Source organism: Hippopotamus amphibius, chromosome 13, assembly GCF_030028045.1.
Source record: "Hippopotamus amphibius kiboko isolate mHipAmp2 chromosome 13, mHipAmp2.hap2, whole genome shotgun sequence".
Lineage (NCBI taxonomy): Eukaryota > Metazoa > Chordata > Mammalia > Artiodactyla > Hippopotamidae > Hippopotamus > Hippopotamus amphibius.
The window spans coordinates 31,026,895-31,053,393 of record NC_080198.1 but is presented as its reverse complement, the minus strand read 5'-3'; the positions used below and the strand labels follow the sequence as shown (position 1 = coordinate 31,053,393).

Genomic DNA, 26,499 nt, shown 5'->3' with positions numbered 1-26,499 from the left:
TGTATGTACCATCTAACATTTATAAAAGTTTCACAGTGTTAAAAAAAAGAAGCAGCAAGCTCAATATGGAATCCTTTGTGTATGCTCCCACCCCCCCATCCCACTACAGCAAACTAAGATTTAACTGCAGTTTCAGGGCTTCCCTGGTGGCACAGTGGTTAAGAATCCTTCTGCCAATGCAGGGGACACAGGTTCAATCCCTGGTCTGGGAAGATCCCACATGCCTTGGAGCTACGAAGCCTGTGCACCACAACTACTGAGCCTGAGTTCTTGAGCCCATGAGCCACAACTATTGAGCCCATGTGCCACAAATATTGAAGCCTGTGGGCCTAGAGCCCGTGCTCTGAAACAGGAGAAGCCACCACAATGAGAAGCCCGTGCATGAAGAGTAGCCCACGCTCTCCAAAAGCCCATGCGCCACAACAAAGACCCAATGCAGCCAATAATAAATTTATTAAAAAAGTAAATAAATGTGATTTCAACCCCTCCTAGAAATGTGACCTTTAAAACAACCAATCTGAAACTTACTCATCAACAATAGTGAGGTAATCTGCATGATAAAGACCCCTGCCATTCCTTTTCTTCCCCAAAAGGTGACCTGGCCTGAAACTACCTTTTCTTTTCTTTTGCTAATACCTTCTTGTCCCACCCTCCTTCTGCCTATAAAAACCTTCCATTTTGTACAGCCCCTCAGGAGTGCCCTTCTATTTACCAGTTGGGGTGCTACCAGATTCATGAGTCATTGAATCTAGTCAATGAGATCTTTAAATTAACTCAATTGAATTTTTGCTTATTAACAGATTGCTGGCAGGACAGGATCCAAAGCGAACTTCTGAAGACATTCAGCATCAATGAGAAACACAGACGTGTGTCCTCGAACCCTTTTGAGTTCACTGTCTTTCTTGATGTTTCCCATGGCCATCAGTGAGTTCCTCTCCATTGAGCTCTGCTCTTTTTTGCATTCGAGCTCCCAAATCTAATTAGCTTTCCTTTACAGGTTAGCTGAACTTGAGCTGGTAGAGGGTTCTGCCCTAAGCCAAGCCCGCAGCCTTTCAGACCTAATTTCCCCCAGAAAAACACCAGCCCTTAGCTCTGTCACTGGGTTCCATGGTCTAGTCTACAATTACCCGTTTGTTTGGAATCCTTCCCCCGATTCCACACTGGGAACTTTTGGTGGCAGCTAAGTTTTCCATTTGTTTGGAATCAGTTCGTAGTCCCCATTCCTTGAGGTCTGCTGGTTCACTGCTTTCCTCAGTCCAAACTTCCATGGGAATTAGTTATTGGCTGGAATTGGATTGGGTCCAGTGGAAGGCGAGGTGGGTATTAAATAAAGGCTAGCTGCTAATGGGAATCTTGGAAGTACCCAGAAGCTCATTAGTTTGGCTCTGAGAAACCCAAAGGCTTGGCTAAAAGAAATGTGATTCTTTATGTTCGAAGAGTTAAGCGAGCCACCTTCTGGCCCACCTGCTTATTTTATGTTTAAGAACTATGGTCCTGGAAGCTGAAGATATTTACCAAAATGGCAAAGTTTTACTAAAAATAACCTGGACCCCAGGGCTTTCTCATAAAAACTTTGGCCCCCAAAATGATGTCTCAATTCCAATCAACTGGCACACTGGAAAAAAACTGTCCTCAACAGCCCTCTGTAAGTTCTTCAGCATCAACTTAAATGGCCCCATATGGGTCCCTTCCAGAGCTGATGACTCTCTGAGGGATTTTCTAGCAAACTGCTATGTATTTCCTTAAACAGCCAAGGGGAAACAAAAATTAAAATTGATGAGATTATTCAATACCACCAGAAATATTTATTGCTTGTCCTGGATGAAACCTGACAATATATTTGAAAGGATTTGATAACTTTAGGATTAGAAATTTGGCCAAATGGGAAAAGCTGATATTCAGGGCCTGCTGGGAATTTTTTTTTATGCCTTCAGTCCTTTTTGGGAGGTGGGGGGAGGAGGTATGTTGGGTCTCTGTTGCTGCACGCACGCAGGCTTTAGCTGTGGTGAGCAGGGGCTACTCTTTTGCTGGGGTGCGCAGGCTTCTGAGTGCGATGGCTTCTCTTGTTGCAGAGCACGGGCTCTAGGTGCATGGCTTCAGTAATTGTAGCACGCGGGCTCAGTAGCTGTGGCTCGCAAGCTCTAGAGCGCAGGCTCAGTAGTTGTGGCGCAAACAGGCTTAGTTGCTCCGCAGCATGTGGGATCTTCCCAGACCAGGGATCGAACCCGTGTCCCCTGCATTGGCAGGCAGATTCCTAACCACTGTGCCACCAGGGAAGTCCCAGGCTTTCAGTCCTAAGCACAATGTACCCAAAGGGAAAGAGGCATTTGAACACCTTGTAGAAACTTGAATACTTCAAGCCTTTGTGATATAGATTTTATACCCTCATTTTCTCTAGGATCTAAAAACCATTCTTGGAGATGCAAACATCAGGGAGGTAATTCTAATCAAAGGGGGAAAAATCATTTTTAAAAAACTTCTGTGACTTTTACACAAATACTAGTAACTATAAGGTCTCTTTGTATCTACGTGCATTTATATATATATGTATCTTTTAAATTTATTTATTTATTATTTATTTTACTTATATTTATTTTGGCTGTGCCAGGTCTTAGTTGCAGCACATGGGATCTTTAGTTGTGGCATTCTGACTTCTTACTTACAGCATGCAGACTTCTTAATTGCAGCATGTGGACTTAATTTCAGCATGCAGACTTGTTAGTTGTGGCATGCATGCAGGATCTAGTTCCCTGACCAGGGATGGAACCCAGTCCCCCTGTGTTGGGAGCACGGAGTCTTACCCACTGGACCACCAGGGAAGTTCCAACGTGCGTTTATATTTATACATGTTGTAAATGTGTGATAGTCTCTACCTCTGAATGGTATTATCAAAATTAATTTGTAAAGTGCTCTACTGGATTGGCTTAAAAACAAACAAGCGCATATATATATATGCAGAAATACAGAAACTAACCCAGATGTTTTTCAATGTGTGATCTAGGATAAACAAAAGCTGGTTAAATTCACTGGTGTAATTAAAATGGGCATATTTCTAGAGTTATCAGCATCAAGTATAAAATTTTTTATTCTACCTGGTTATCTGTTCAGGTAGGCTTATACTGTCTGTGTTAAAAAAATTTGTTGGCAGGAAAGTAATCAAAGTATAATTGTTAGGAGCAAGTAATAGATATAAGATAAAAAATTTTTAGGTGAACACTTTAGCAATAATTATGTTCCATGTGTACTTAAAATATTTTCCCAAATCTCTTTGGTGACTTGAAATTTTAAAGATTTTGAACTTAAATAATGAAGGCTTATTGAATATCTGGATCATTTCCAAATGGGATAAAATACTGATACATTAATTAATAAATATAGGTTCATCTACTTTTGGCCTCCTACTACAGAGAAACTATAAAGAAAAAGGAGCACTTGCTTTTAGAAATTAAAGTTTCCAAGGGTTAAAAAGTGTAACTAATGCATAAATCATAATTAAGACTACTGCAAATAATACAGGAGACGGCTCTGTATGAAAGGACAGTATAATGTGTTTTTGGTTAAGAAGAGGTTTGAAGAATAAAGATGCATCTTTGTTGAAGAAAATGCAAGTAATTTTGTCTAAACTAGAACTTCTGGTTATTTCAGAAGAGAGTGATAGAGAATTTTACCTTGTGTAATCAAGCTGGCTGAAACTGAATTATAAGGGTTTTTAAATTACACTTTGAAATTAGCAGTGTACTTATGTAAAACCAAAAGTGGATTTCCTTTCATCTGCTAAAAGGACAAAGTTTTATTGTCATTTTGGCCAAATACATAATTAAGTATTGTTTCATAATGATCTATGATCCTATTTAGTCAAGTTTCCAAACTTTTGATAATCTTTGACAGGTTCCCCAAATCAAATGCTATATGAAATCCTTTTGACTTCTAGCTAACTTTGGGATTTCTCAGGAAGCCCCTGAAATATCTCAAAAAATTTATTCTCTCACCTCATAAAAAGGGAGATGTTTAACTTGGGCTTATTTGATATGTTAAATTACATGGGAAGGGACTTCCCTGGTGGTGCAGTGGTTAAGAATCCGCCTGCCAATGCAGGGGACACAGATTCGATCCCTGGTCCGGGAAGATCCCACATGCTGCAGAGCAACTAAGCCCGTGTGCCACAACTACTGAGCCTGCACTCTAGAGCCCAAGAGCCACAACTATTGAGCCCACATGCCACAACTACTAAATAAAGCCCATGTGCCTAGATCCTGTGCTCCGCAACAAGAGAGGCCACCACAATGAGAAGCCCACTCACCACAACTAGAGAAAGCCTGCGTGCAGCAATGAAGACTCAACACAGCCAAACAAACAATTTATTTTTTAAAAATAAATTACATGGGAAGTATTGTCAAATAAGTAACATTAAGTCTTCTTTATGCTGTGTCTGTATAAGTATGTGTTGTAAGTATTCTAGAAACTATGAAATTCCTGGAAGTCTGTCCTGGCATAATGTCGTCTGTCATCAAAATTGTCCTGGCACAATGTCATCTGTCATCAAAATTGAGGCTCACACTAAAAGTGTGTATCAGGGAAATGCCCTAGTTGACTTTCTTGCAAAGGCAGTAGAAACAGAAACTGTAAAGACTGTGACACGTGTGGATGACATCCATTCTACTACTGGAAAAAAAAAATACCCCTCATTGCCAGACTTTTGCCATTCTGATATCCTTCCAACATGGCAACGGTCTGTTCCTGAAACAGAGAAACTAAGATGGGTAAACAATGACTGTAATTTAAACAGCCAGGGCTATAGAAAACCCAGGACAGCCACTTGGTTCTTCCAGGCTCCCTGGCAAATCCATTTTCGTTTTTTGCATTCCTTCTGCATAGACCTCAGATTTCTTCCCTCTGTACCCTCTGAACACCTGCAACTGGACTTCATTCAACTGCCACTTAGTACAGGTTATCAATATGTTTTTGTTATTGTATGCATGTTTTTTAGATGGGTTGAAGCCTTCCTGTGTCATAAGGCTTGATGCCCTCACAGTGGCAAGGAAATTGTTAGAAAATGGGTTTCCCGTTTTAAGAAGACCTTTCACAATCTCCGTTGATCAAGGCACCCACTTCAATGGGCAAATCATACAAGCCTTAATGAAAAATTGACAAACGTCTTGGAATTACCACTGTCCCTATCACCCTCAATCATCAGGCAAGGTCAAGAGAACTAATGAAACAATTGGTATCAAGCAGAACAAGTATTAATTACATGAGAATGCATAAAGTGAGGAGGATGCTCTAACATTTTAGATTTTCAGATTTAAGGAAACTTTTTCTGTGAAGCTATCTAGGACTTAATGGCAGTTTGGTAAAGTATACCTTTGTGAACAAAGATGAAACATTTACTTTTCTCCCTACCTGGTCCCTCCAGAATTCAGAACCTCTCAGTGAATATTCTTATTTTCATGACAATATATTCATTTGCCTACGTTCAATAAGAATCTGTTCTCCCTCTCACACTGCACCCAAACCACATGAATATGAGGAATACAGAGAGAAGGCATATACATGTAAGGAATGTGGGAGAGCCTTCAGTTACCACAACTCTGTTCTTATGAAAGGACTCACCCTAGAAGAACACTCTGTGAATGTAAGCAATGTGGAAAAGCTTCAGTTATTGCTAGTCTGTTCAAAGACATGAAAAGAGTCACATTGGAGAGAAACCCTATGAATGTAACAATGTGGTAAAGCCTTCAATTGTTCCAATCATGCTAAGATAAATGAGAGGACTCACACTGGAGAGAAACCCTATGAATGCAAGGAAGGTGGGAAAGCCTTCAGTTACTGCAGTACCTTTTGAAGCCATGAAAAAACTCAGAATGGAGAAAAATCTCTTGAATGTAAGCAAAGTAAGAAAGCCTTCAATTTGCCCAAATTCTTACAAAATCACGTAAGAATGAACACCAGGCAGAAACCACATAAATGTGAAAAACATGGGAAATTTTTCAACTTCAACAAATACCATCAAAGTCATATGTAAACTCTCACTGGAGAGAAATCCCACAAATACAAGTAACATTGGAAAGCCTAATGCAAATTAATTCATGTATAATGCTCCTGAAAATTCACAATATAAATGAAAGTTATCGGTTATAAATATATATATTTAAAAATCAGTCCCTCATTCATATAGTGATTCTGTGGAGCATGGATTCTGCTTGTTACGTTCACTGATGACCACTGAGCTGAGATGATTCTGTAAGTACTCTTAGCACTAGTACATAAGTTTATTTTTTTATTTTTTCAATTAATTAATTTATTTATCTACTTATTGGCTGCTTTGGGTCTTTGTTGTTGTACGTGGGCTTTCTCTAGTAGCAGTGAGCAGGGGCTACTCTTCATTGTGGCGTGTGGGCTCCTCATTGTGGTGGCTTCTCTTGTTTGTGGAGCATGGGCTCTAGGCATGTGGGCTTCAGTAGTTGTGGCACATGGGCTCAATAGTTGTGACTCACAGGCTCTAGGGCACAGGCTCAATAGTTGTGTGCATGGGCTTAGTTGCTCCGTGGCACGTGGGATCCTCCTGGAGCAGGGATCAAACCCATGTCCCCTGCAATGGCAGATGGATTCTCAACAACTGCGCCACCTAGGAAGTCCCCATAAGTTTAATAGGTTATGTTTTTTCCTTAAATCAGTTAATAACATTTTTGTCTTTCCATTATGAAGTCTGTTGGACCCATGGGTAAATTGAAGTGTGCTTTGAATATGCAAGTAGCTTCAATTTTTATATAATTAAAAAATGTTTTGTATGTAAGGGGCCATTGAAAAATGACACTCTGATATTTGTTGGGCTTTTCCAACTGGCTTCCTGTGGCAGGCTCTGGATATCTTACCCATTATATACATTTCACCTCTCCTATAAGAAAAACTACTTTTTTCTTGGCCAGGAAGAGCCTTTTTCCATTTTCCTTGCTAGTAAATAGTCGACCTAAATTTGTTTAGTATACAAAGATTGTTTTATTGTCACATGTGAAGTATTCTTTTCATCTTCTGCCCTTTGTTCTTTGTTATTTTTTTCTAACTGGGATATGGATAACAGACTTTGCATTAACAAGGGAGACCTGTGATAGGACAATAGAATCCTTCTGGGTTGTATTCTGTCAACATGGGCAATGTTATGAAGTACATTTTTCAAAATCCACTGCTTTTATGGCTCCACGTTAGAATTCATGGAGTTCTATGGAAAAGGGGGCGGAAATAACAGCTTTTGTTTTACTGAAGAACAAAGGAAATTAAAAAAGAAAAAGGAAGGAAGGAAGGAAGGAAGGAAGGAAGGAAGGAAGGAAGGAAGAAAGAAAGAAAGAAAGAAAGAAAGAAAGAAAGAAAGAAAGAAAGAAAGAAAGAAAGAGAAAGAAAGAAAGAAAGAAAGAAAAAAGAAAATCTGTTCTCCTTGTAAAAGGACACAATTACCAAGGTTTTCACTGGAATGTCATGTTTGAGAGAAACACACACAGCCTCATATAACCAGACAGCTTCAAGGAACTGGTTAGAAAAATGAAGCTGTTATTTTGCTTATAAGGTTCTAGCAAAGCAATCTTACAAAAATACTTATGTGGTCAATTACTGTTCTTGCTGCATGTATATAAATAATAAGGCCAAGTTTAATACAAACGAATTTAGTTTTACTGTGATTATCTATAGTAGAAAATGGGGTTAATTATAGAGAGAAAAATTACGTTTTTACCTTTGCAGATATTAGATTCTAGTCCTGTTAACTGTCACACCTATAGACTGGACTCCCCCGGCCTAAGGTATTGCCTGTGGTCTTGCTAACTGTTCTTAATTCCACCTTTGGGAAACATAAACTCACTCCACATGAGATAATCATGGGCAGACCAATGTCTATTGGTATACAACCTTCTGCTGATCCTTTGTAGTGTCATGCTAGTATGATCAACTATGGTAAGTCTTTAATATCTTATTCTTGAGCCTATTACCAACAGGTTAAAGAAGCTTTCCCAGATTCCAATTTAGGGAAATCTCATTGCTCACAGTCTGGAGCCTGGTGACTGGATATTCTGGAGGCATCACCAGAAGAAAGCTGCCCTCAAGCCCCATTGGAAGGAAACTTACCAAGTGCTTCTGGCCATGCAGACTGCTGCAGAACTAGAAGGCAGTGAGTGTCGTATACATATATCATAGCTAAAAGAGACTCCACCTGACATCTGGTCCTGTACAAACACTGGAGACCACCAAATCAAGTTGAATCAGGTTGACAAGGATGAGAAGTAGTGGACATTGATGTAGACTGCTTCCATCCAAGACGCCAGATCAAGACTCCCATTTCAGCTAAACACAAAACGTTTTCTTCTTTTTCCTTTATTCTGGCACTGACCTGAAAAGATAATGTCATAAGCCACATCTTCCAGGCCATTGCTAAGGAAGGTACTCTCTACAATTTAGAACAACTTTTTATTTCAGGCTAGGAAAAAAAGCTGACCCCTAGCTTAAATGGGCAAATGCAACAATTCTTGCAGATGAAACCATTAACAATGCCACCTCAGTGGACAGGATTTATTTTTTTGGTGGTTATCATTCTCTTTGGGCATGTGAATGCCTAGATGGCTGGTGCACAGCTGGGAAATGCTTCTTAAGCTACCTAACAGTGACCCTAACTGTTCTCAAAAGGGCCTACCAGGAGGCATTTATGATTCAGAATTTGCTTCCCCTGGCAGATCCCTACTTCCCTGGTTAGGAATAAACACAAATGAGGCTATGATCAGGAACCTCTCCTTAACTCTTGAAAGTACTGCAGGATCCACTGCTAAGCAATAGCTTCTCAGCAAAGATGCTTAGACCTTCTCGTGAGGGTTGTTCTTGATAACAGAATAGCCCTTAATTATCTTGTAGCCAAGTCAGGATGTGTCTGTGCTGTGGGCCAACACCACCTGTTATACCTCGATTAACACTTCTGGGGGAGCTGAAATTCAGTTACATATCATTAATCAAGCCACTTGGCTTAAGAAGATGACTCTGAATGGAGTCTTTCTTTGATTGGTTTGGGTACTGGAGACCATAGCTTCAAAGTACACTCCAAACATTGGAAATTATCCTGCTTATTATAATCATAATAATCCCCCTGGGGCTTTGTAGCCTCTCAAAAGCTTGAAATGCATGTTTACAGCCACTAACCACCATGCAGATGATCGTCCTAAGACTAGAACAACAGAAAAGAGGCGAAGACAGTAACCAATTTAAGGACTGTGAACCATGACCTGTGACTGTCACAGGGCTTAAGAAAAAATGTCATGACCTATGGATGCAGAGTGGCAGCTGAGAGTGGCACTAATGCCTGAAATTTTTTTTTTTTTTTTTTGGCTTATAAACAAGAGAAATTTATTTTTCACAGTTCTGAAGCTGGAGTCCAAGATCATAGTCCTGGAAGGGTCAGGTTGCAGACTGCTCATTGTATTACCACTTGTAATGCCTGAATTTTTTTTATCACATCTCAATTATGCTGAGGGTTTGATCAAAGGGGAGAATTGTTAAAGAAGCAGACCCAAAATGGAGTCACTGGCAAACCTCTACAGCAAACCAGGACTTAAGTGCTGTTCCATCTCTTCCCAGAAATGATCTTTTGGTTAAAAACGGTTAAAGAAATTATTAGGTAGCATAAAGCTGAATGTCTAAGACTGTTATGTACCATAACATCAACATCATTTTTTATTTCACAAAACCTTCTTCCCCTTACCCAAATCTCCATCTATTCTGACTATAAATATTTCAGATGTCTCACAATTACTCACGTCTTCCATGTTACAAAACAGAAATGAATTTACTCAAAAAGATTTTTCCTCCAAAAAATTAGATTTACTGACTCATGTAATTCTGTCTTCATGGTAAATGATGGTTGACAGTGAAATAATCATCTAACATTAAGTTCAAATATCTGTATGGTTCTCAAACTTTAAGATGCATCAGGATTCCCTGGAGGGAATGTTAAAACCAGATTGCTGGGACTCTCGCTTCTAGTCAAGATCAAGTAACAAGACCAGATTTACCCCCTCACCGAAAATAATTTTTTAAAAAAACAGACAAAATTTATGAAACGATGGTTTTCAAGACACTGGAAACTAGGCAATGAAAAACAATGATTCCTGAAAGACAAAAAACAAATGCAGTAAGGCCTGAATCTGAGACTGCCTTGAGAGTGTTTCCAGCCCACAGCACAGAAAGTGGAACAGAGCGGGTAGGCTGGTGAACTCCTTGAGCTGAAAGTCTGAGGAAACCAAACTTTAGGGCAGAATGCCAGAGGAGAGAGCACAGAAAGAAAGAAAAAAACCTAGTACAGAAAGAGATCTACAGAGAGTTCCCCTAGAGTATTCAGCAGAGTACTCATAAGTACATGCGCGTGAGGAAATGACCCAAAGACAAAGAAAGACTCATCAAAGGATTAAAGGGAACAGTGCCTGTTCCCATCAGCAAGATTGAAAAAAACTTATAATTCATGGGATAGTGAGTAGAGTACTCAGGAAGGTCTCCCCTCAGTAGTGAAGAATAATTAGTTCTATATTGAGCACTACTTCGAACCTACCTAACAAGTCATAGAAGACCTGAAAGGACCAAATTGTTTCCAAATAGCTTAATTGCATCTTAGAACAAAGCTCAAGAAATTTGTAAGAATACAAAAATATCCAATGCCCAACAACGTAAAATTCTGGCATCTAACCTAAGATTATTAATCATACAAAGAAGCAGGAACACATGACCCATAATAATGAGGTAGTCCATCGAAACGAACTCAGAACTGACAGGGATGTTATCTTAAATAAGTACAGACATAGAAGATGAAAGATATAAATCAAGCTCCTAGAAATAAAAACTACCATGTCTGAGATGAAAAATACATTGGAGTTAACAGCAGATTAGACAATACAAAAGAGAAGACTAACTTAAAGGCATAGCAATACGAAAGCATCCGAAATGAAATACAGAGATAGAGGAGTAAAACAAAAACATGAAAAGCATCAGTGAGCTACAGGACAACCTCAAGCAGCCTAATTTATGAGTAATTGATGACCCTGAAAGAAGGGAAGGGGGACAAAAAAATACTTGAAGAAATAATGACCAAAAGTTTTCCAAATTTGATTATAACTATAAAACCACATATTCAAGAAGCTCAACTGACCCCACACAAGAAACTTGAATAAAACTACATCAAAGCCTATCATCAAATAACTCAAAGCCAATGATAAAGAGACAATCTTAAAATTAGCAAGAGAAAAAGAGACTTATTAGCTACATAGGAACAAAGATAAAGATGACATATTTCTCACTGGAAACAATGCAAGCAGGAAGACAGTGGAGCAGCATATTAAAATACTAGAAGGAAAAAATGACAGCCTGCAAACGTGTATCCAGCAAAAAACATCATTTAAAAAGAAAGTAAAATAAAGATATTTCCAGACATACAAAAGTTCAAAGAATTCATCAACAGCAAATCTGCACCACAAAAAATGTTAGAGGAAGTTCTTCAGGCAAAAGGATAATGATACCATAAAGATCTACACAAAGGAATAAAGAGTACCAGAAAAGGTTAAGTATAAGAGTATAGATGTAAGAATTTATTTTCTTACCATCTAAAACTTTAAAAAAATAATGAACTATTTAAACAAGAATAACAATAATGTATTGTGGTATTTGTAACATATGTAAAAGTAATATTCGTCAACAATAATATCACAAAGGCTGGAAGGAGCCAAACAGAAGTACACTAATATAACACTCTTATTCTATACATGAAGTGGCATAATATCACTCGAGGGGAGACTGGTAAGTTACAAATGTATACTGTAAATCTTAAAGCAACTACACCAAGATAATAAAATAAAGAGTTATACCTAATACTCCCACAAAGGAGATAAAATGAGATCATAAATATTCCATTAATTCAAAGGTCAGAAAAAAGGAAAAGGGGAACGAGAGCAGATAAGACAAACAGAAAACAAATCGGAACATAATAGATTCGAATGTAACCACAGCAATAATCACAGTAATTGCAAATGATATAATTATACCAATTAAAAGGCAAAATTTGTGAAAGTGGATAAAAAGCAAGAACTAGGAATTCCCTGGCAGTCCAGTGTTTAGGACTTATTGCTTTCACTGCAGTGGGCCCAGTTCAATTCCTGGTCAGGGAACTAAGATCCCACAAGGCACTCAGTGTCACCAGAAAATTTAAAAAAAAGAAGAAGAAGAAGTAAGAACTATGTTATCTACAAACTGTCTTCATTGCTGCATGCGGGCTTTCTCTAGTTGCAGCGAGCGGGGGCTACTCTTTGTTGTGGTGCGCGGGCTCCTCATTGCCGTAGCTTCTCTTGTTGAGGAGCGTGGGCTCTAGGCGAGTGGACTTCAGTAGTTGTGGCACATGGGCTCAATAGTTGTGGCTCACGGACTCTAAAGCACAGGATCAATAGTTGTGGTACACGGGTTTAGCTGCTCCGCAGCATGTGGGATCTTCCCTGAGCAGGGATCGAACCTGTGTCCCCTGCATTGGCAGGCGAATTCATAACAACTGCACCACCTAGGAAGCCCCCTACAAAAGTATTTTAAATGTAAAAACACAAGTAGTTGTAAAAGTATGGATAAGGTATATCATGCTAACGTTAGTCATAAGAAACCTGGAATTCTATTAATATCAAACTAGATTTCTGAGCAAAATATACACAAATCTACAATTATGGTCAAGAGATTTCAAGAGACCTTTCTTAATAAATGACAGAACAAGAATGCAGAAAATCAGCAAGGACATGACCAACACCATCAACAAACTTGACCTAACTGACATAACATTCCACCCAACAACAGCAAAATACACATTGTTCTCAAGTGTACCTGGAACACTTACAAAGATAAACCATATTCTGGGCCGTAAAACAAATCTTAAACATTTAAAAGGATTCAGATCATACCCAGTATGTTCTCAGACCACATTAAGTTAAATATGAAATCAAGAACAAAAAGATTTTCAGAAAATCTATAAATATTTAAAAAGGAAATGACACTTCTAAATAACCCATGGATCAAAGAAATCCTAAAGGAAATTATAAGGTATTTTGAACTGAATGAACACAATTATAGAACATACCAGAATTTATGGGATGCCACTACACCTGTGCTTAGGAGAAAAGGTATAGCACTAAGAACCTATATTCGAGAAGAGAAAAGGTCTCAGATCAATGACCTCAGCTTCTACCTTGAGAAACTAAAAAAAAAAAAAAAAAAGAAGAGCAAATTAAAACCAAAGTAAGCAGAAGAAAGTGAAGACAGAAGTAGGAGTCAGTGAAATGGAAAACAGAAAAACAGAAAATAAATAAAATCAAAACCTGGTTTTTTGAGAAGATGAATAGAATCCATAAGCTTCCAGTATCAGGAATGAGAAAGGTTACATCATTATAGTTATAGCTTCTACAGGTAAAAAAAGAATAACAAGGCAATATTATGAACAATTTTATGCCCATAAATGCCACCCCTTAGACGAAACAGACACAGTTCTTGAAATACACAAAATACCAAAGATTACTCAAGAAGAAATAGATAGCCTTAACAGCCTTGTATCTTTTAAAAAACTGAAAATGTAAACACCTTCCCACCAATCATCATTTAAGGAAGAAATAATACCATTCTGACACAAACTCTTCCAACTCACTCTATGAGGCCTGATACCAAAACCAGAACAGACATTACAAAAAGCCACAACTCAATACCCCTCATGAACACAGATGCAAAATTTCTAAACAAAAATTTAGCAAATCAAATCCAAAACTATATTAAAAGGGTAACATATCAAGGCCAAGTGGGATTTAATCCTAGGAATATAGTTAGTTTAACATTTGAAAGCTGATCAGTGTTAACAAACCAATCACATTCACAAACTGAAAACAGAACAAATCCATATGATCATCTTGATAGATTCAGAAAAAGCATTTAACAAAATCTAAAGTCCATTCCTGATAAAAACTCAGCTAACTAGGAGTAGAACAAGACTTCATCAACTTCATAAAGGGGACATCTACAAAAAATCTACAGCTAATATCAGGCCTAATGATAAAAGTCTGCTTTCCTTGAAGATCAGGACTAAGACAGATGCCTAGTCTCATATGTTATTCAACATTCTATTGGAGGTTCCAGTCAGTGCAGTCAGGCAAGAAAAACAAAATTCATCCACACTGGAAAAGAGAAGTAAAACAGTGTTTATTTATAGATGGCATGATCTTCTATGTAAAAAATATAATGGAATATGCCAAAATAAAGCTACTAGAATAAATGAGTTTGGAAGGCAGTGGGATACAACATCAATAAACAAAAATCAACTATATATTGGGACTTCCCTGGTGGCGCAGTGGTTAACAATCTGCCTGCCAGCGCAGGGGATATGGGTTTGATCCCTGGTCCAGGAAGATCCCACATGCCAGGGAGCAACTAAGCCCGCATGCCACAACTGCTGAGCCCACATGCTGCAACCACTGAAGCCCGCACACCTAAAGTCCATGCTCCACAACAAGCCATCACACTGAGAAGCCCACAACAAAGAGTAGCTCCCGCCTGCCAAAACTAGAAAGCCTGCACGCAGCAATAAAGACCCAATGCAGCCCCCTCCACCAAAAAAAAAAGAAAATCAACTATATGTTAGAATTTTGAACTGGAATTTTTTTTTAAAGAGAACTTAATTTATTTATTATTTTTTGGCTGCGTTGGGATTTGTACCTTGAAAACTAGGAAATATTGCTAAGAAATTAGAGAAGACATAAATAAATGGAGGGATATACTTTGTTCACAGACCAGAAGACATTATTGACATGTCAGTTCTCCCACATTTACAATTCCAATCAAAATTCCAACAGGAATTTGTGTAGCAATTCATAAATTTCTGCTTCTTCAAAAGACACTGTTATGAAAATGAAGAAAGGCATAAACTGCGGAGAAAAATTTTGCAGACTATCTGAAAAAGAACTTGTATCAAGAATATATAGACAACTTGCAAAATTCAACCAACTAGAAATTAAACAACTCAGTCTTTAAAAAGAGCAAAGATTTTAACAGACATTTTACCAAAGAACATATACCGTTGACCAATGGAGAGCACATGGAAAGATGTTCAACATCACAGGTCATTAGGGAAATGCAACTTACAATCCCAATGACACAACAATATAAGTATATTAGAATGGCTAAATTTAAAACGGCTGGGCAGGGAATTCTCTGGTGGTACAGTGGTTAGGGCTCCACACTTCTACTGCAGGGGGCACAGGTTTGACCCCTGGTCAGGGAACTAACATCTCGAAAACTGCTCAGTGGGGGGGTGGGGGGGGAGGGAGACACTGGTCATACCAAGTGTTGAGTAGGATGTGCAGAAACTTAAACTCTCATACACAGTTGGGGGAAACAAATTAGTAAAACCACTTTGGAAAACAGTTTGGAAATTTCTTAAAAAGTTAAACATTCACCTACCATATGATTCAGCTATCCCACACATATCACTCCTAGTATTTACCCAAGAGAAAAGGATATATATGTCCATACAAAGACTTGTACATGAGTGTTCACAGCAGCTTTATTTGTAATAGAGAAAAACCAGAAATGACCCAAATGTCCATCAGCAGGTGATTGGATAAGAAATTTGTATTATAGCCATATAATAGAATACTACTGAGCAATAAAAAGAATCAACTATTGAAACATGTGACATGAATGAATCTCAGAATCATCATGCTAAGTGAAAGAAGTCAGATCACTCACTGCACGGGAAGCAACTTCGCTGCCACAGCCCCTTACTCCCCTCCCTGGTGAGGCATACCTCTGAGCTGCTGAGCCAACCACTGCAGTAGCGATGAAACTAAAGATGCTGACAGATGAGAGCCTCAGCAGCTTGGCAGCCTCAGGGCCCTTGACCTCACTGATACCTAGGCATAACTTCCAAATCAGTGCCATTTAAGGGACAGTGACACAGCAGCCAAGTTCACTTGGGCTGGGTCTGCCACAGTTGGGGTGGCTGGGGTTGGGACTGTGTTTGGAAGCCGCATCATTGGTTATGTCAGGAACTCTTCTCTGACGCCAACAGCTCTTCTCCTATGCCATTCTGGGCTTTGCCCTCCTGGAGGCCATGGGACTCTTTTTCCCTGATGGTCATATTCTCCATCCTCTTTACCATGTTAAGAAGCCCTCTCTACCTCCCATAGTTCTTTCTCCCATGTCTAATCTGCCCTGTATGTTTCTTTTCCTATACATCCCCAGGCAGCCTGGAGAAAGTGGTTGGCTCAGGGTTTGACAGAGGGGAGACAAATAAATGCTTTGTTAAGATGCTAAAAAAAAAAGGAAAAAAAAAAAAAAGCCAGACCAAAAAAAGAAATATATACTGTATATAAAACTCTAGAAAATACAAACCAATCTACAGTGACAGAACACAGATCAGTGGTTGTTTGCAAAGGGGAGGCAGGATGAAGTGCAAAGGAGCATAAGGAGATTTTGGGGGGGTGAACAGATATGTTCCTACCTTGACTGTGCTGATGGTTCCATGGGTATATTCAAATGCCAAAACTTATCAAATTGTACACTTTAATTGTGTTCAGTTCATTGTATGTCAATTATACCTCAATGAAGCTGTTTTTTAAAAATACAAATCTCTGGGTTCTATCACCAGAGCCTTCGGCTGTAAAAATACTTACCCATTTCGTTTGATCAAAATCAATCATTTCAATAGCTTCCTACTGAAGTCTAAATATCCTCTCACTTAATAGCAAGTTTTATAACTCTAGAATATAAAGTTACTATTTTTCAAAAGTATCTCAATATAGAAGCAATTTATATACTGCAAAGTATTCATCTTGGTGGATATGGAAATACATGAGGGACAGCAAAAAAAAAACCGAGGATTCATGAAGTTTAGCTTTCTAATGGCTAAGCAGAAATGGTCTGATGACAAAGAAAATGGGGAGGCAAAAGTACACAGAAGAACCCAGGCACCTATGGTCCCTAATCTATGACAAAGGAGGCAAGAATATACAATGGAGAAGAGACAGTTTTCAATAAGTGATGCTGGGAAAACGAGACATGCAAAAGAAAGAAATTAAAACATTCTCTAACACCATACACAAAAATAAACTCAAAATGGATTAAAGACCTAAATGTAAGACCAGATACTATAAAACTCTTAGAGGAAAACATCTGACATAAATCGCAGCAAGATCTTTTTTGATCCACCTCTTAGAGTAATGAAAATAAAAACAAAAATAAACAAATGTTACCTAATTAAACTTAAAAGCTGGACTTACCTGGAGGCACAGTGGTTAGGAATCTGCCTGCCAGTGCAGGGGACACAAGTTCAATCCGTGGCCCAGGAAGATTCCACATGCCGTGGAGTAGCTGGGCCCATGGGCCACAACTACTGAGCCTGTGCTCTAGAGCCCATGAGCCACAACTACTGAAGCCCACGTACCTAGAGCCCGTGCTCCACAACAAGAGAGACCACCACAATGAGAAGCCTGTGCACTGCAACAAAGAGTAGCCCCCACTCGCTACAACTAGAGAAAGCCCACACACAGCAACAAAGACCCAACATAGCCAAAAATAAATAAAATTTACAAAAATAAAAGCTTTTGCACAGCAAAGGAAACCATAAACAAAATGAAAAGACAACCCACAGAATGGAGAAAATATTTTCATACAAAGCGACCAACAAGGGATTAATCTCTAAAATATACAAACAGCTTATGCAGCTCAGTATCAAAAAAAAAACAAACAACCCAATCAAAAATGGGTAGAAGACCTAAATAGACATTTCTCCAAAGAAGACATAGAGGTGGCCAAAAAACACATGAAAAGATCCTCAACATCAATCGCACTACTGGGCATAAACCCTGAGAAAACCATAATTCAAAAAGATACCTGCACCCCAATGTTTGTTGCTGCACTATTTACAATAGCCAGGACATGGAAGCAACCTAAATGTACACTGATGGATGAATGGATAAAGAAGATGTGGTTCATATATACGATGGAATACTACTCAGCCATTAAAAGGAACAAAATTGGGTCATTTATAGAGATGTGGATGGACCTAGAGACTGTCATAAAGAGTGAAATAAGTCAGAAAGAGAAAAACCAACATCGTATATTAATGCATATATGTGGAATCTAGAAAAATGGTACAGATGAACCCACTTGCAAAGCAGAAATAGAGACACAGACGTAGAGAAAAAACGTATGGACACCAAAGGGGGAAAGGTGGGGTGGGATGAATTGGGAGTTTGGGATTGACATACATACACTACTATGTATAAAACAGATAACTAATGAGAACCTGCACAGGGAACTCTACTCAATGCTCTGTGGTGACCTAAATGAGAAGGAAATCCAAAAAAGGGGGGAATATATGTATACATATAGCTGACTCACTTTGCTGTACAGCAAAAATTAACACAACATTGTAAAGCAACTATACCCCAATTTTTAAAAAAAAAAAGTAAGCTTTTATATAAGAAGCCTGCTCTTGATAATATATAGTACTGAAATGTGTAGAATCCTCAACTGAACAACTTACCAACTCTTCACAACATAGATCATTCCATTTTACCTAGGTAATGGAGATTTGTAAAGAAACTTTGCAAAGAAACAAACTGAGTTTTATATTTCCTTGTGTTGAGAATGTAACCAATTACATTATGGTTTAGGCAACTTCTCCAGAGTAATATTCATACATTGGCTCATATGTAAATATATGTCAACATTTTGATTTACAGCTATAGATGATCTGTTTACATACACAGATACGCAGATGCACAAATTAAGGTACATTAATGGTTTGAAACACAATATTGAAAGACAAAAAACATAAGGATAAACTACAAATGTAGAATGTCATGAACAAAGAAAAGATATCAGTTTTCTGAATAGGAAGCCAATTGATTGTTAAATAGGCTTTCCACGAAATGAAATGAAATGAAATGAAATGAAAACTATTGCATTCACAATTCCCATTCAGTATTTTTTTCAACTTCAATCAATGTCTGAACTTACAAGATCACCTCTTAGTATCTGAGTACATCATTCCGGCCTTAATGTATTTTTGAAGGAGTCAATTACAAACAGATTGTAAAGCACCACACTTGCTTCAGCACTGAGGGTGGACCCCTCTGATTTTGGCTAGGACCATACACATATACATCAGTGGTGATGTCAGGAGAGATTTGATGGTCACAGCAGGGGAGGGGAGAGAGGGAATAGTGCTTCTGGCATCTACTGAAGAGAGGCCAGGCAACTTCTACGACACGAAAAACAGTCCCCTGAACAAAGAATTACCTGGCCTGAGATGCCAATAGTGCCAGGGTTAAGAAACTGTGATTTAAACTGTGGAGGTTGCAAAAATAGAGAATGAATGTCCCTTGTGCATCATAATTACATTCTTAACACAGTGTCAAGCACAATAATAAATATTTGTTGATTATGAAATAAACTACTTCTGTGTAGCTGAGATCTTAGAGTAAGAGATAAAAAAGAATGAGAAAGGGGTTATTACATATATAATATCTAAAATTACAAAACAAAATTGCAGTCACTGTCAGAACTAAAAGGAATTAAAAATCATTCAGCACCAAAAAAAAAACCCCCAAAAACATACACACACAAAAACACCAAACTACAGTGAGGTATTACCTCACACCAGTCAGAATGCCATCATCAAAAAATCTACAAACAGTAAATGCTGGAGAGGGTGTGAAGAAAAGGGAATCCTCCTACACTGTTGGTGGGAATGTAAACTGGTACAGTCACAGTGGAGAACAGTACAGAGTTTCCTTAAAAAACTAAAAGTAGAGCTACCACATGATCCAGCAATCCCACTCCTGGGCATATATCTGGGGAAAACCATAATTCAAAAAGGTACATGCATTCCAATGTTCATTGCAGCACTATTTACAATAGCCAGGACATGGAAGCAATCCAAATGTTCACTGATGGATGAATGGATAAAGAAGATGTGGTACATACCTTCTTTGGGAGATTACTGGAATATTACTCAGCCATAAACAAGAATGAAATGCCATTTGCAGTAACATGGATGGATCTAGAGATTGTCATACTGAGTGAAGTCAGAGAAAGACAAATATCACATGACATCGCTTATTTGAGGAATCTAAAAAAATGGTACAAATGAACTTATTTACAAAACAGAAATAGAGTCACAGATGTAGAAAACAAACATGGTTACCACAGGGGAAAGTAGGGGGAGGGATAAAATGGGGGATTGGGATTGACATACACACACTACTATATATAAAATAGACAACTAATAAGAACCTACTGTATATAGCACAGGGAACTCTATTCAATATTTTGTAAAGACCTATAAAGGAAAATAATCTAAAAAAGAGTGGATATGTATATAACTGAGTCACTTTGCTGTACAGCAGAAACTAACACAACACTGTATATCAACTATACTTCAACAAAAATTAATTAAACAGAAGAACCCAAGCCTAGTGGTAACACTAGTAAAATGGAATGAGATCTATGATAATTAGACAACAATACTCTTAATTTGAAGAAAGGCATAGCGTGGTATTCAAGTAATGGGTAACAGAGAAAGGCTGGTGTTCAAAAGTCCAGAAATAACACTAGAGACTAGGATACAGCAGAATTCTACTGCCATCTTTTTTTTCTAAACATTTGTGCATCATGAGATATGCAGTTTTATAAATGCAAAATAAATGACATAAACCTATTTTATCAACTAACTATCAACCTTAAACTTGCTTTTCTAAAAACTGGTTAGATGTAGGATAAATTTTAGGAACCATGATTCTGTATCTTGTATCAAATGCTTTATCTATTTCCAACAAACAAGGAAGTATAATTGAAAAAAATTCTCAGAGCTGTATTAACAAATACTAATTACTAATGCTATAATAATAAATAACATAATTCAACCAAGCTGTAGACAGCATATAAGTACTGTATCTTCAATATATGAAGTGATATCAAATTATTAGTGACAATTTAGTCATTATTATGAGTTAACATATTTTGTCATTTAAATGACATTTATCCATTTATCGATAACTAGAGAAGCTTTTTGTCTTCTTCAACTGTGTTTTTAAAGGACTAATATCAGAAAGTTAGTAGTTAAAATTTTTCCCCCAAGTTATGCTAAAAGAAGAAAGTAAAATCCAGGTGTATAAAAACAAGTGAGTAAAGTTATAAGCAAGTGAAAACAAAAGGACAAATTTTAATGGCATCTCTTTTAAATGTATCAATATAGTTTATAGTATACTTTGAAGGATATTACCCAGTAATTTCAAAAAGGAGTAACATCCATTTTATTAATAAAAAATAAATTAAAATCCAAAGAATGGTATTATATACTAGCCACTTTCAAAAAAGAAGAGGAAGAAATAAAAGTAATTTGAGATTTAAGGTTAAAAAAGAAAAGGTAGCAAATGGAGAATCTAACAATACTTAGATTATTAAGCTAAAAATTTTCATCAGAACATTTCACAAAAATCAGTACACCAGCAGGAAGGATATGAAATCACTTAATTCTGTGATCTGTCTGCTAATAAAATGGACTATTCACCAGTTCATAATAAAATAAACAGAAGAAGGTTTCCATTTGAATTAAAAAATTAAGTTAGAAACTAAAGGAATCCCATAATGCAAAAATTTCATTTACTCTGCCTTTTTTCAAGCATTCCAGTATTACTCAGAAACAATACAAGATATCCAAAGGCTTTAAAATCCAAGGCCTTTAATTAGGTTTTCAGTAATGACCATAAATGCCTTCTCAAAACCCCTTTCACTGAAAACAGAAGGCACTAGGCATTACATAACACCCTGAAAGCAGTGATTCCTTCTGATGCTGGTGAAGATAAACATTAAATGGCAGGTTTTTTAACAATATCTCCTCAAAAAAAAAAAAAAAGACAACTCTGAAAAATCACACAAAAAATTACGTTACCAATCAGTCTTTCTCAATGCGATTTTAAGTTATTTTTACAAGTACATAATTTGAAATTAATAGATAAACTAGGTAAGTATGATATGGTTTTCAACATGTGTTAGGTTTTTTGTTAAGTACAGTAAATATGAAGATACCATTATTATGCTAATTGGCATCCTTTGCTACTCCTTAGCTGGGCAAAATAAACTTGAAATGATACATCCTGTAGTGGTATAATTTAAAAGATCCTTGATATGACACTTAACAGCTTTCAAACTCTGGTCGCAAGCTACATACAAATTGTAAGATTATTAAAATACACTTTTTTGAAAAATAATAAGATGACCATTTATACCTAAATAAGGTTTCCCAGGAAGATATGAAAGACTTTAGCATATAAAAGTAGTTGCCCCTTTTCCATGAGGACAACTGTTGTGTCACAAAATAACTCATGTGATCCAAGGCAAGTGATTTCTTTCAAATGCCATATTCTCTCCATGACTTTGAGGTATGCTTCAAGAGACTTGTCTCCATGAGAAAAGGGCACATTTCGACAGAAGACCACAGTTACAAACACCAAGGACCCTTTCTTAGGTTGGGAGTGCCCTTAAGAGTTATATTAACAGAGAATAAGAGAGAGCTCCTGAAGCCATTTCTTTAAAACCTACAACTAAATTTGAATACGGAAAGGGTAATTCAAGACACAGCAATTTACGTATGTGCTATGCTATGTCATGTGTGCCTATTTTAAACAGTGGCTTCTTCAGGACACTCCTATTCAAACACCAAGGAAAGAACCTTATTCTACCAAACCACAGTCTTCTATTTTTGGCAAGGTAGTCTAGTGTAAACAAAACAAAACAGAAACAAACAAAAACAACAACAACAAAATAGCTACAACAGTGATTCAGGCAAAAGTTCCCATGTTGAACAACAGTAGGGAAAGTACTCTGAGAAATATTAATTTTGGGGGGAAAAAACCCTACTAAACAAATAATGCAAGAAATCAATTTTATAATTACTCAAATGACTATCACATAAAAGGTTTAAAAATGCTTTGAAATAAGAGTTCAGTTTAAAAAAACAGCTGATTATGAGGTTTATAATCAGAATGTCTTTCAAAAACAGCCAAGCTAATTAACTTAGGCCCAATTAGTAAAGGGTAAGAGGAAATAAACTCTTCCATAATTAATACTAGATGTCTTCTTCCCTTTGGTGAAACAAAGATTAAATTTGAAAATGGAATAGAAAATAATGAAATGAAACCTGTATGACAATTGAAAAAAAACACCAACGCCACTAATAATAAACACAATGGGAGGCAAAAAACATTTTTAAGCAATGATTACTCAAAAGAATGCCTTATAAAAAAACTACATATCTTAATCAAGTTAAGAAAAAGCTTCAAGACTAGCAGCTGGGCTTTGTGAAACATGTAGGACAACGGAAGGCACTACAAAAGCATTAATCACTTCTAACTACAGTCTGACAGTTCAGTCTTTTCCTTCTTCTTAAGAAGACAGCCAGTGTGAATGCTATTTTTACATCCCCCTGAGTTTTAACATGATTGGGCAAAGAAGCACCAATTTAAAAAAATATCTGCAATGCCAGCACTGCAGCTTGGAATCACTTAAACTGATGGCCCCACAGGTCTCTCATAAGAGCACTTTAGAACATGATTAAAAATATAGAAATGCCTTTCGGTGTTTCAGTATTAAAGTGGAACCACCACAGATATCCATTTTTTAAAAATAATGCACTAAAAAAGTCTGTTTATACAGTATAGTCTTTCAACCCTGTAGCTAGCATTCACGGTTATTTCCCACTCCGAGAGAGATCTTGTGTGTCTGGTTGAAATGTCAGTATGCTTCACGGTGTACAATCCTTTCGGCTGGAAAATCCTGGCAAATATCATGTCATGCCCGTTTTGAGCAGTATGCCTTGTAGGTCCTCTGGCAATGCTAAGATAATTGCATCTATGTGTGTCCGTAACTTTTCCATAGTGTCAGGTTTCACAGGTAAATGCTCTCGATCAGCCTGCAACTATATAAGGAACATTTGAAAGCATTTAAATTATGTTTTGAGCCTGTATTAGTACAGTATATTCTCTAAATAAACAGTTTTAATGGTCAGAGATCTGGAAACTTCAGACTGAGACCAGAATTTACAGAATCTATAAAAAAGCAAAGAACAAGCCACTTTAACAATACAGTTGCTGAGCTCAAAAAAAACTTCTATGTAAATTAATAGATACCAATGCAGACCATGTGGTATATTAAATATGTCACAATGTATTTTATAAAGCTCATTAGACTCCATGTAAATAACTAAAAAAAAAAAAAAAAAGGCTTCATTATGTTCTGCTTGAGTGACCAAGTATTTTCAGTCAAATCTACCATCAACTGACCAATCATAAGTCCTCTCATTTAAAAATTTACTTCTGTGATACATAATATAACTACCACATCAAATGAGAGCAAAATAAATGCACAGATCTTTGGCTGTTTTGGCTACATACCAGCTTATTTTTTAGCTTCAATACAAGGTCTACTGTTTCTACTTCTGTGTGTTTCTGGGTCCAGAGAAGTAAGTCCTAGAAGAATAAACAAATCGCAAATCAGTAAATACTCAAAATAATATTCAAATCGTTCTATTTCAATAGGCGAGACTACTGGGAAGAAAGGATAGAAACGAAAAGGAGAATAGGGTATTTAACCTAGCATTATAGTATAAAAATCTGTAAATGATATTCTGACAATGTGAATCGGATACTTTTTGAAGTTAGCCAGAATGATTGTCTAATATTTGGAAGTAAAACACAATGTAAGAAATTTCTCTCTGAGGTGGCCCTTTTACATCAATCAAGAAAAACAAAACTGGAACTTTAGGTACAACACTAACTGCCACCTCCACTAAGTAGTGAGTAATTTATAAGGAATATCAACTAACAAATCAAGATAATTGTGAACATGAATATATTACTGGATATAAACTTTGCATCTTCAAATAAGCTCTTCTTGACCTCATCTGTGGTTGTCTTCCTGGTATTCTTTCTTTGAAAACCACAGAAGTTTACAATTAGAAAGTTAGCACTGAGGCTAGCCCACCTCAAGCTAAATGCAAATTGGGACTATCCTTTATAAATTTTTAAGTAGCTTAATTTAAAATAGCCTCCTGACAAGTTATAGAATGTGAAAAGTCCAAATACAGGAAAAGAATGTATTAATAACAACTGAGAGGGACTTCCCTGGTGACACAGTGGTTAAGAATCCACCTGCCAATGCAGGGGACACGGGTTCGATCCCTGGTCAGGGAAAATTCCACATGCCTTGGAGCAACTAAGCCCATGGCCACAATTACTGAGCCTGCGCTCTTGGGCTTGCACACCACAACTACTGAAGCCCGCCCACCTAGAGCCCGTGCTCCACAAGAGAAGCCACTGCAATCAGAAGCCCACGCACCACAACGAAGAGCAGCCCCCGCTCGCCGCAACTAGAGAAAGCCCACGTGCAGCAATGAAGACCCAACGTAGCCAAAAATAAAATAAAATAAAAAAACCTTTAAAAAGTAATAATAACTGGGAAAGGCAAATAAGGCATGTGGAAAAGATGTTGAGTTAGACTGCTTTGATTTGAATCCTAACTCCATCCAGTGGTATGCTAGTAAATATTTAACAACCAGTTCTCCAGGAAAAGTCTCTGGTTTGTAGCATTTGCCAGTTTCTGTGGTGTAATTCTCCCTCTGTAGCTCATTTCAAGCTACCAACCTGAGATCACTGAATACAGAGCTGGGAAGTGATGCACACAGTTCGCTCTTGTGGCCAGTGCGAGCAGGCTTGAGCACACTGCTGGTTCCACTATTTAGCAGTCATGTAATCTGAAGCAAATCACTTAATTTATAATCCTCAAATGTCCCATAATGCAGATCATAACACACCTACTTCAATGAACTGTGAAGATTAAAAGACATTATCCATTTAGAGCACCTGCATAGTGCTTGGCAGAGAGCATGTGATCTAGAAAAGACAGCTATTACTATTTATAAAGTAGTGGATATGAATATGACCTTCCAGTCTCTATGGATAACTCTGTTTTCAATAGTTGTTAATCATCACACAAACACGCTGTTTTCTAACCTCTTCACAAAGAGCTTCCAGATGGAGTGCCTCCAGTTTCTGGGTCATTTCCTTCCTCCGGGTCTTGAACCAACCATCAAAATTTGGAGATTTTAGAAAATGCCTACAAAAATAAATTTTTAAAAAGCAAAGTTTGACAAATATCGTATATTAACACATAGATGCGAATATAGAAAAATGGTACAAATCAACCAGTTTGCAGGGCAGAAATAGAGACACAGATGTAGAGAACAAACATATGGACACCAAGTTGGGAAAGGGGGGGGGTAGGGGTAGGGGATGAATTGGGAGATTGGGATTGCCATATATACATTACTAATAAAAAAAATCAAATTGTACACTTTAAATATATGCAGTTTATTGTATGTCAACTGTATCTCAATAAAAGTTCATA

At 37.4% G+C, this 26,499-nt stretch overlaps 1 protein-coding gene and 1 pseudogene across 6 annotated transcripts in view; one reads left to right on the top strand and one right to left on the bottom strand.

The window, feature by feature from the left end:
* Nucleotides 1-4,526: 4,526 nt before the first annotated feature.
* On the top strand, nucleotides 4,527-16,217 carry LOC130834412 (ATP synthase F(0) complex subunit C2, mitochondrial-like; annotated as a pseudogene).
* The window catches only part of DENND6A (DENN domain containing 6A), a 76,112-nt gene continuing 55,908 nt past the window's right edge, over nucleotides 6,296-26,499 (bottom strand). For 5 of the 6 annotated variants that reach the window (XM_057705097.1, XM_057705099.1, XM_057705096.1 and 2 more), the window contains 3 exons: nucleotides 26,106-26,208; nucleotides 24,489-24,563; nucleotides 18,647-24,013 (listed from right to left, as the gene is read on the bottom strand). In XM_057705097.1, coding sequence (XP_057561080.1) covers nucleotides 23,882-24,013; nucleotides 24,489-24,563; nucleotides 26,106-26,208 — 310 coding nt within the window. In that variant the 3' untranslated portion in view covers nucleotides 18,647-23,881. Of the gene's footprint in view, nucleotides 8,375-18,646; nucleotides 24,014-24,488; nucleotides 24,564-26,105; nucleotides 26,209-26,499 lie in introns of those variants that run through there. The other variant, XR_009048727.1, reaches the window with a different exon arrangement.